The sequence below is a fragment of the Lates calcarifer genome, unplaced genomic scaffold, assembly GCF_001640805.2.
Source record: "Lates calcarifer isolate ASB-BC8 unplaced genomic scaffold, TLL_Latcal_v3 _unitig_321_quiver_1140, whole genome shotgun sequence".
Lineage (NCBI taxonomy): Eukaryota > Metazoa > Chordata > Actinopteri > Centropomidae > Lates > Lates calcarifer.
Genome location: NW_026116464.1, coordinates 17,983 through 29,571, shown reverse-complemented (window position 1 = coordinate 29,571; position 11,589 = coordinate 17,983). Strand labels below are relative to the sequence as shown.

The following is an 11,589-nucleotide window of genomic DNA, read 5'->3' as shown; positions in this document are numbered from 1 at the left end:
TGCGTGTGACATTACACAGTAGATAGCAGCTACAGTGTGTTGTTGGGCAGTAGTCAGTAGTCCGATAGGAGCAGAGATTAGCTTACTGTCTCTTTATCATACGTTGCTTACTGACTCGTTAGTAGTTGACAAGGAGTGAAAAGACTATAACGGCTAACAAGTCCGCATAAAGCATAACGTGGATATGGCAATATTACCGGAATAACGTTTATCTCCTCACGTTTCCGTCGACAACTGCAGGGGTCCGGGAATCATTCAGGATGCGCTTTTCCAACACCCATCACACACACTGCGGCTGCGCTGCACCGTTGATCTTGTAGTTCCAAACTGTTTACATTCAACATGCCCGGTGGCCGGAAGAACTACAAGTCCCAGGTCTCATGTGAGCGGTAAACGGGAGACGCGTGATTCTAACCCGTCCGCACGAATCCCACCCATAGACTGTAAATCCCACCATTGCAATTAAACACTGAGAAAAAATCTGTAAACAGTTCGGGACATGTCCCAATTATTTTAGGGCAGAGGGGTGATACCCCTGTGGGCTCATTCAGGGTTTCAAGTTTCTTTCATTTTCACCCAAGTTTCACAAGTTTTTTACTGTAAGTATTGGTGGTGGGAGTGAGAGACAAAAATGTCTTTCAAAATATGTAAAAACAACATTTGAGTAGATGACGTGTATATAAACACTGTCTTGGGATCATGTACTATGCCTGACTCATAACAATTATCGCTAATTTAACAACCATCCATAATATATGAGCCTCATCGACCAGGCTTCATTCCGACTCCTTTCTTTCATTTCACTGTCACACAACATGGCAACCCTGACTTCTGAAAGTCAAACACCGCGACCAATCACAGAGCCCGAAACATCTAACAGTGGGCGTGCCCTGTGACATACATCTGACATCTTTCGGTTTACATCACAGAGTGCTCCCGACGGGGTGGAAAGTATTTGTATTACAAAAGGAAACCGAGACACTGAATCGATTTAGATTACGAAATTTCACTCTTTCTGGTAAAAAATTAAAGTGTCACACAACATTTGAAGCTCTAATTGCATTAAAAATGCTCTAAAGGCCTTCAATACACGAAACGCCAAACAAAGTACAACGCGGTTGTATAAATCAAACGTCTCTAATCGTAAACAGTGGCTTGGCACTGACCAATCAGCGAAGGCTATTGAAGCAAGTGACACACTCCCGCCAATTCCGACTGAGGAGCGCGAGGCAGGCAGCGGGGTAAACCAAGGGAGTATGTGGGAGATACGGAAAGAGAATGCCTAATGTTTTATGTGAAATAAAGTAGGAATATATGTCGTTTAAATAGTAGCAACGTATTTGGTTTGTTATCGGGAGCACTCGTTGGAGTTTACACGAATCGTGTCGTTGTTTCGAAGTTGTTTTGCCGGAGCATATTGTGAACGAGAGGAGCCCCGGGTTAGTGGTTGGGATGTTGGCGGCGGAAAACCCATCTGTGGACGGACATTTGGCTGCATCGACTCCCCGCAGAAGAGGTAATGCTAATGCCATGTCTAGCAGGATTTACCAACGCACATAACAACCAAATGTTTAATATTATAATGTGCTCACAGAGCTTCATCAGCACAAATTGACAAGCACACAACTTTGTCAATTGTAGTTAGACGATAAATCAGTCCGCCGCTCAACTATTACTTAGGTAAGGCTATATGCCTCATTTTTCTTAACGACATCACTTAATCTTTGCTGTTGTCATTGTTACGGCACCAAAGTTAACTGATTTAGTGTGAAACTCTGGTGCTAACTTTTCACACATCGAAGCTAACTGTGTACAGCTAACTTGCCACCCAGTCTTGGTTGCGGTTAGGGATTATGGTTTTGTTTAGCACTGATAACTGATTGGGGTCCGGTAAAGCATCGTAGATCTGAGACTGGTTGGGGGTAGGGATAAGTTTGAATCAGGATTAAGTGATGGGAAATACCATATCAATGGGGAAACAACCTTCGACACAACACTGGTATTGCTAATGCTTTCATGTTGCCCAGCGCTATTTCGGAAGCGTAAACGTCAATTAAGAAACAATAACGTCATGTTTAACTAAGTTATGCCTCAAAATACCAGAGTTTCCCGTTCACGAGTCAGTTACCTCATCGTTAAAAGTGTACAACCTTATGGGAAACTTGGCTGCCCGGCTTGCTCTGTTGCTAGCTCACAGCTCTGTCCGGGTTGCTAAGCCAAGTTGCTAGTTGTGTTAGGTTAGCAGACATGCTACTCATGTTAGCTCACTGTGAGATGGTTAACGTTAGCACCAAACATGTAAGCCGGTCTCTTAGGTGAACTCCTTTACAGCTGCTCCTTTGTCGTCGCTTTTCACACATCCACGTCTCTTGGGGCTGTTATACATGACGTTATAACCATTAGCCGTAGTTATGCTAAGTTTTCAGTCATATATTATGGTCGGGCAGACATCCTTTGCCTGACAGCCTCAAGGTGTGTGCCCTGTGGACTCGACCGGGCCTGCTGCACCGACCAATACACCGGTTGGCGGGAGAGCAAACCAAACACAACCATTACATTCATTGTAATACTGTAACGTTACCACACCGACGTTGCAAACTATTGTGACATAGTGGGCACTACCTTAAGAAACACTACTCTTTGTGCCTTTTTGCAGGTCAGCGGAGTTTCACATTAACACGGGGTGATGAGTATATACAGTTGCCTCGCTGGCATGTGGTTATTACAGTAATAAACTAACGTTACGTTGCTGCAAGCGGAGGCTTAAAAGTGGCTGAGTGGGGTTGTTAATGCGCTAAATCTGAGATCCACACCAATGTTGTTACAGTAATTCCAATAACTTGCATGCTGAAAGCCTTATTTGCAGTGGTGGTCGTTTTAAATCAGCTCTGCCTTTTCATCTGTTTCAAAAAGCTTGTCAGTTCAACATTTGTCTCATCTGTTCGTACTTTCTTTGACCAATTTCAGTGCCAGTTCATTGTTCCAGACTTCAATATTTTTAATATGATGTGTCTATGTTTTTGTTCTTTTCAGGCATGGATTGTAAGTCAAGTAACAATGCCAACAAGAAACTTGTACAAGGTAAAATCAAAGTTTTTATTTTTCAATATTTTATTTTCACACAATTTAAAGGTTATGAGAATGAGACATTATAGTCTAGCATGAAGGGTTGGTAATTTATATACTATACCTCACATTTCCAATGCATTTTAATGATAGTTGCACTTTTGTGCATTCCTTCTGCTCTCCTAATCATTCCCCTCTTTTGTGTGTTTTTGATCAAATCCCAGTGCTGCTTGGTATTATGTTTACATAATACATGCAAGCTCAAATTATAGAACTAATACCCTAACAAAACACACAAGATGTTAACAAGTTACTATCATCTGCTGTACATTGTGTTGACAGATGAAACACAACAACAATAATTGTGACTGTGTACTTATTTTCTTTCTTTCTCTTTCCTTTTTTCTTTTTATTTTGCCTGCAGCTCGTCTTCCGTTCAAGCGCCTGAACCCAGAACCTAAAGAGAACCAGCCGCCTAAACGCCCCTGTGCACATGCCTGCCCTGAACCTTCAGACAGGGAGAATGAAAACGAGTCCTCTTCACTCCCTGAGCACAGCAGACCACCATTGGTTAATGGTCGCGGTCCCCTTGATGGCTTCCTGAGCCGAAGGCGCCCTACAGCCTCAGATGAGAACGTGGTTGTAGATCTGACTGAGGACAACTCTTTGTCTCCTGTAAAGTGCCTTGTTTCACCTGCTCCTGCCTCTCCCTGCCCCCCAACAAAAGACAAGCATCAGGGCAAAGACAAAACTGCCTCTCCTGAGAAACCCAGCAACGCTGATCACACTCCTAAAACACACACTGTAGACTGTGTAGTAGTCAACAATGATGAAGCAGAGGAGGTGGAGGATAAAGATGGAAATGAGACCACATCTATCTCGCAAGTTGACACAACACAGGATTCTGACAGCGAGTCAGAGGAGCAGAACGAGTCAGGAAATGTTTCCAGTTTGGGAAACAAGTCCATGCTGTCAGCCTCGTCTGTCAGCTCCATGTCTGAAAGCTCACCAGAGAAGTCCAAGACTGATGACCCTACACCCACTACTACACCTACAGTATGCACATCTCCCATTGCTTTCTTTTTGTTAACTCCAATTTGGGCTTGTGTTAGACTAACCAATTTAAAACCACACAAAATGAATTAATCAGTATTTCTAAGAATTTTTTTGGCACTGTTTCATTGGCACTGCATCACACAGAGAGCAGACTGTTTATTTCAAATTGCAGCATGATAATACAAAGTCTGGTGAAAGTAGGTTTTCACACAGTAATCTGTTACTGCATAGAGATTTTTATTAGCATGTGCTTTCTACTTCTAATAGAATTTGTAGCATGTTAACTTGTTATGTATTTTTTATGAGAAAATATAATTTCACTAATGAATAATTGATAACTTTCCTACAGCTTTTATCACACTAGATATCTGCTGTATTGACAAAGTCAAATATCTGTTGATGAGGACAGATACCTCTGCTGATAATGTTACAGCAGCATTTTGAGGATGTCTACTAGCACATATAGATATATTATAGATAATTACATTTGTGAAATATCCACAGTGTTACAGTGCTTAAAATCTCCATCTTAAATAAACTACAGTATCAATATTATTGCAATACCTTATCCAGATATAAATTGTGCAAAGAAAACATTGAGGAGGTCACATGTCAGACAATGATTATTTGCTTTCCCTCTTCTCCTCCTAGGAGCCAAAGACCACCCCCAAGATACCAGCAGATGAGAAAAAAATCAAAAGACGCTCATTGAAGGTGAGACTTCCAGTTGTCAGTTTAAAAACATGGCTTCAAATGCAACCTGATTTGTTATGGGTTGTATGTATCACCCACTTCATATTTCGTTAAGTGATATTTTAGTAGAAGAGAAAAACTGACAGAACTTTTCCAATCGTAGAGTTTACAAGAACAAGAGGAGAGGCTTCGTTTGCGACAGGAGAAGGAACGCCAGAGGGAAGAAGCTAAAGCTGCAAAAGAGAAGAAGAAAGAAGAAGCTCGCAAACTAAAGGAGAAACGAGAAAGGGAAAAACGTGAGAAAAAGGAAAAAGATGAGCGAGAAAAACGAGAGAAGAAAGAAAAGGAAGAAAAGGAAAAGGCAGATAGGTTAAAAGCAAAAGAGGAGCTGCGTAAATCCAAGCTAGAGTGAGTAATACTCTACCTATTACTGTATCCATTTAATGTTTTCAGTGCCATAAGTCTGAGATGATATCACAGATAATGATTTTGGTGTGGTAAATATTGTGCTCAAAATTTGCTTCAGGGCCAAGCTTGAAGAAAAACGGAAGAAAGAAGAAGAGAAGCGAATGAAGGAAGAAGAGAAACGGTTGAAAGAAGAGAAAGATGTAAGTTTACGTAGAGGAGTGTTGGTATGAGCTGGGTACCAGATTATACTGAATAGTCTGTTGACCAATGTGTGTGTCTGTTTACAGCGTCTCAAAGCTGAGAAAGCAGAAATTACACGGTTTTTACAGAAACCGAAGATCCAACAGGCCCCAAAGGTTAGTATATCTCACAGTTCATAACACCAAATTGTGAAATTGGTTTCACTTGAAATCTTGTGTTTCATTCATAACTACAGTGAACATTTAGACACTGTTGTTGCCTAAACAATTATGTCAACATCTTTAGGGAATAATCTACATTACTGCCCCCCCCCCCCTTTTTTTCTTTCTTTCTTTCTTTTTTTTGTTTTTTTTACTTAGCCAAGTACAAATAATATAACTGCATTTTTTTTGTCCCTTTTACCATTTCAGACACTTGCAGCTGCATGTGGGAAGTTTGCACCATTTGAGATAAAAGAAAACATGTCACTGGCACCACTGTTTCGGGTTCAGTTTGAGGACTCCGGTTTGGAGGAACTGGACCGGTGTTTGTTGAACCCCACTGATAACCTGGATGGACTGAAAGACTGGATTGGGAAAGAGCCTCGTCGGTCGGGACCCACCAAACCCAGACAGACAGACTCGCTCAGGTGGGACTAGTGATTATCTTGATCTGCATACTCTCCTTACCCTGTGGTCCCATGTTGGTAACCTTTTGTTTTCTGCATCTGATAAACACATAGTCTGATACTGACAAAGCAGATGAATGGTGATATTGTAGTGACAAAGAATATATCAGTCAAGCTGTTAATCCTGAGTATTTCATCCATACAGGCCGTAATACAAGGTGGCATTGTCACTTTGCTTGTTTCACCCCACTTTGAAACTGACAGCAGAGATAGTCACAGCTCGAGAATCGATGTCTGTATAAAAGGGGGAGCTGGCAATGTAAAACAGACGCCAACCAGTGCCAACTGTGATTCTACAATGCCAGCAAACCGTATATGCCTTCACATGGTTCTGTGTAGATGAGCAAAGGCAGCTTATTCAAGGTTCTTCTTTTCCACCAGTATTGTGTGATCTCTGTGTACAGGGGGTTATTGTGTTGCCTTCATTTAATTTGCATATAGTAAAAGTGCCCCAGTGAATTAACTATTTTTTTGATAACCTCCGATGTTTGCACATCATGTGTATGCTTATGTGTAAATCTAGAAAAATGATTGTAAATGAAATTTGATATTAGATACATTTCTCTGTATCTTTCTGGTTAACCATTCTCTCTCTCCATCCCCCCTTTTGTACTATTTCCTCAGTGAGCGTGGAACAGTGGAGGGGCCTAAACCAGACGGTGTGCCAGACCGTAAACGTTATGGACCCATGAAGCTTTTGCAGTTCCATGAGAACTACCGTCCAGCATACTGGGGCACCTGGAGTAAGACGAGTTCACACATCTCGCCTCGCTGCCCCCTCAGACAAGACAAGGTAAAACTATTTTGCTTCAGTGTACTTGTCACCTCACAAGCGAGGAATCCCAGCAGTCCTAAGCATTACATAGTTTTTTAATGATAGATGAAATGGATTAAATATGCTTTTAGATACGCCTTTTCAATCACATTTAAGAATTTCACTTTGATTCAATGTTTGCTTTGATCCAAGGATTGTATTTGTGTAGCTTTGACACTAACAGCTTTGTTCTGTCATTGCAGGATTTGTTGGACTATGAGGTGGACAGTGATGAAGAATGGGAGGAAGAGGAACCAGGAGAGTCCCTGTCACATAGTGAAGGGGTAAGTTTCATGGATGAAAAAAGTATGTAGGGTATGTACCATGGCATCTACAGATTACATGTGATTAGCATCATTGCCAACCAAAGCACACATTTTTGATTGATTTCCCATCTCTCAGCCACTGGTTTCACTTTATACACTCTGAAAATCAGCCGGTAGCCCTTAAAATTGGCAGAGTTGTTAAAAGCAGTGATCATTTTATCAGATTCAGATTCAGATGATATTTTCATAAAACTCAGAGGACAACCAATGGTACAAATTTTGACAAGAATGGTGGTTGGTCCACTGAAGAGATTGTTATTTGGCTGCTGACTCAAAATTTCAAACTCAACCCAACCAACAAAGTTGAGTTTTCAAAACAAAACATCTGCTGCTACCTGCATGGAACATAATGTAACCTCAAAATAAAACATAAAGGCAATTAAATGTTCACCGGTGTGATTCTCATGTTATGCATCTGTCTCTTCAAGCTTTAAAATGAACTTTATTAACATGCAAAAAAAACTCAGTGTTGTTATTTATCTTGTGTTTCCACAGCAAGGAGTGTAGTATGAATAATTAATTAATCATTTTCAGGAAGATGAGGACGAAGGAGGTGACGATGACGACGATGATGATGATGGCTTCTTTGTTCCTCATGGCTACCTTTCAGATGATGAGGGGGCACTGGAAGAGGAGGTATGAGGGGATCTCCAATGTTAGTTGTTTTTTAATACAGTTGAATAAGTACCTCCTTCATCTGACAGACAGGTGTTTGCATTTCCTGTTTTGTTTTTTTTTTCCTGCTTCCTGTTTGCACCACTATTAACACACATACAACCTCCCTAGGAGGGTGGCGATCTGGAGAAGCAGAAACTGCGTCAGAAGCTGAAAGCGAGGGAGTGGGATGAGCTGATGTCCACCAAGAAGAAGATGAAGGTGCTGGAGCCAGTGGTGAGGGGCTGTGTCTGGGAGGGAGAAGGACCTGGTTTGGATCTACTCCAACCTTATGCTGTGTGCATGGTCGAGCCTTTACCCAAGGCAGACACCAGCATCAGCCCAGAGGAGCTGTCACAGAAGTGTCAGAGAGAAGCACAGCGTAAGTGTGTGTCAAGATACATGGATTTTTGTTGGAAAATAGCCTTTCTTTACATAATGCTCTATTTGAGACTGAGTCCCTAATACTGAGTCATCCATTGGGCTGTAAGTAGCTCCATTGGATTTAGTTTCCCTTACCAGCAAGAAATACCAAGCACTGCTAGAACCAATTTTATATCTGATGAATTTTCATTTTGTATTTTAAGCATATGATGAGACTGATCAAGCCTGGGGGCAAGTTGAAGAAATCTGAAATTACTAACTGGTGTTAATTGTGTTTGTGTCATCAGCTGCTAGAAATATTATTAGCAACTGTTACTTGCATGTGTGTGTATTTATTTATTTTACTTGCTTGTCTCTATTTCCTGGTTCACTAGTCACAACCACCTTTGAATATCTTTTAAGATTTCAGACTATATAATAGGTCATTTTAGTAAGCGTAATAATAGTCAGCGCTACATTAACAACTGTGATCTGGATTGTCCCATTTTTCTATAGGTCAGTATACTTTAAGTTTAGCTTAAATTAAAATTCAAGCTAAACTTAAATTATCCTTTTTGCACCAAATTAATCTTGAAATTTCTTTTTCTATCATTTAAATTTTGATATTGCATTTCTGTAAAAACAGTCTAATATTCTCTCTCACAGTACTTGGTCAGCTGCTACCTCTGCTGCATGGCAACGTCAACAGCAGCAAAGTGATCATCACTGAGTTTCAGGAGTTTTGTCGTCAGCAGAATTCATCATCATCTTCATCATCACCTCCTGAACTGTCCAGCCCTCAGAGCCCAGCAGAAAACATTCCCACCAGGTGAAACAATATGTGGTATTAACAGTTTATGTCTGAATAAATGAGATATTATCAAAATTGTACAATTGTCTTAACCAAAACTAGTAAATACTGCATTAATATCCTGATGATGATTTAATCCTCCTTTACTAAAACAAGTTTCCTAAAACATCTCTTTAAAATAGTTTTATTGTAAACTGGTAGAATGTGTTCCAATAAGAAGTTTTAACAAGCCACTATTGGTCTCTGTATGTCAAGATTTACAGTTTTTACATTTTCACATCAATTACTTTTTTTTTTTTGGTTTCACTTTCAACAGAATACAGCTGAAGCGCCTCATCAAAAACAATGCTGTTTATGAGAAGCGCTCAACCTACAGACGCTGCTGCTGGTATGTGCACACAGACGTCCTGTCCCGTTTTAGCCAGGAGGCTCTTCCAGTGCCCTGCCAGTGGACCTACCTCACCACGGGAGCTCGAGAAGAATCCCGTGAAGAACCCCAGGCAGCCACAGGCTCTCAGGGAAACTCTCCCACTACACCTCAGACCTCCTCCACCACATCCTCATCCTCCAACAAAAGGAGGAGCACAGGCAGTATGTCAATCACCAAGTTCATGAAGAAATGTGCTGATCCTGAGCAGGTAGAGGGATGCTCTTAGACCAATCAGTTTTTCATTCACTGTGACAGTTTACCTCTTTGTGTACGTCAGTTAGTCGCTCTTTTTGGTATCTTTTTAAACAGATAATTGTCTCATGAAAATATGATTTCCACAAGTTTATCGTAACTTCCTACTGCCGCAAATGGTTTAACTTCTCTGTCCTTGCCAGACGGAAGCAATGGAGGCAGACGGTTTTCAAGCTGACACTGAGGATGACGATGAGGAAGACTGTGTCATCATCTCTACACAGAGCGGTGAGTTACGCAGTACAAAAATCTGCCATGGTCACCTTTTAGTGTTTAGTCCAAGATTCAGACCACTTAACATTTTTCAACATCCCAATTTATATGATGTATTCAAAATTATTGCAGATATTATTGTCACTGAGAGCAGCTCAGGTAATGGAATAGGAAATTATGGCTCACATAATCTGTTTAACTACAACCACAGCTACACACATAAAAAAACATCTATAGACATGGTTTCTTATTGCAGATAAATCAGTGTTGTAGCTTAAATTGAATAGTTTAACAGCAGTTGTTCAATATTTTGGAAATGGACTGATAAGCTTTCTTTCTGAGAGTTGAACCAGTCTTGTGCCTGTACAAAGATGCTTGTTAATGTCTCAAGTTGTGCGTTATGAAGAGTACATTGATATAATAAACCACGACACACGTCTCTCATGAACGTTTAGCTCATTGCAGCCTGAGAAAACATGTTCGAGTCTTTAGAAGAGAGGGCTGATACCGCTCATGTCTTGTTGCTCTCATGTAGCTGGAGCTGTGAGGCAACTAGCCTAGCTTAGCTTTAAGACTTGAAGCAGGGGGAAACAGCTAGCCCTGCTAATCTAAAGTTCACTAATTGAGCTGTATCTTACAAACACCTGTTGATTCTATCGCCCAACCTTGACAGAATCCAGTTTTTAAATGGATGCACACTTCTTTCCCTCTGTAATTTAATTGAAGCCTCATTAAATATTACTCTTTAGGTCCAACCAGAGAGAATTCCTCCAGCGAGGGAGACGTCCTGATGGAGGTCACCCCCTCCGACACAGCTGCTCTTCCCTTGGCCAGCGCTGCTCCTACACTCGCCACTGCCTGAGAACTGAATAGACCATCTCCCCCAACCAAGCTATTCCCACCTCCTCATATGTTTCTCCTTCCTGATTCTGAACTCTGCTGTGTCCAAGACAGAATCAAGTCCTCAAGCAAGATGAAGCACCACACCCTGGTACAGACAACTCACGACAGGCGGCATCTGCTCAGTACTGAGTTCCCTCTCACCTAATGTTTTTAAAGGAGTCAGGAGCCATCTTGCCTGTAAAATGTAAGTGTGCATAAAGTCAGAGAGTCTGACTTGAGTATTTAGGGCAATTTGTCCAAAGTTCATTAACTATGGGTCTGATTTTTGTGCTGAAGTTTCATCAGGCATGATTGGCATGGGCCTCATCTCTCTGGCACTGCTTTAGCTACAGCAGATTGGGTTGAACAGAGGGAGGAAGAGCAGAATGAAAATGCCTAATTTTCATGAGAAGAAGCATCCAAGACATCAAGAACAGCATTATTTACAGTTTTTAAGATGTTGAATTCATGACATGGATTTCTTATGCTCTAAATGTATATAATCTACCAGAAATCAGAGTTGGGGACATGAGAGGGAGGCTGAAAGTCCATTTGTACATTTACCTTTGATTCCGATGGGTGCATTTATTCTGTGATTTCTAATTCTGACAACTCACTGGTGTAGTTGCTAGGTCTGTACTTGTACAGTTAGTTCCAGTGTCACAATGTTTTATAAATATGTATTTTTTGTATTTTCAAGAATACTTGAAGAGGATAAATTCATTAAACATGAATAAAAGTACTGCACTTTTA

General features: G+C 40.9%; 1 protein-coding gene across 1 annotated transcript; it reads left to right on the top strand.

Moving 5' to 3' along the window:
- Positions 1 to 1,199: 1,199 nt before the first annotated feature.
- On the top strand, positions 1,200 to 11,589 carry LOC108894374 (chromatin assembly factor 1 subunit A). The gene is made up of 16 exons (XM_018693006.2): positions 1,200 to 1,516; positions 3,034 to 3,081; positions 3,491 to 4,122; positions 4,774 to 4,836; positions 4,979 to 5,223; positions 5,342 to 5,423; positions 5,511 to 5,579; positions 5,835 to 6,052; positions 6,716 to 6,884; positions 7,109 to 7,189; positions 7,766 to 7,867; positions 8,018 to 8,267; positions 8,915 to 9,077; positions 9,376 to 9,697; positions 9,885 to 9,969; positions 10,704 to 11,589. The coding sequence occupies exons 1-16, from the start codon at positions 1,453 to 1,455 to the stop codon at positions 10,814 to 10,816; spliced, it is 2,706 nt and encodes a 901-aa protein (XP_018548522.1). The 5' UTR covers positions 1,200 to 1,452; the 3' UTR covers positions 10,817 to 11,589.

Excerpts from the sequence above, each read along its gene's own strand:
- LOC108894374 (XM_018693006.2), top strand. The coding sequence starts at position 1,453 with ATGTTGGCGGCGGAAAACCCATCTGTGGACGGACATTTGGCTGCATCG. Across the intron at positions 5,224-5,341 it reads CTGCGTAAATCCAAGCTAGA|GGCCAAGCTTGAAGAAAAAC; the intron begins GTGAGTAATACT and ends AATTTGCTTCAG. Across the intron at positions 5,424-5,510 it reads GGTTGAAAGAAGAGAAAGAT|CGTCTCAAAGCTGAGAAAGC; the intron begins GTAAGTTTACGT and ends GTCTGTTTACAG.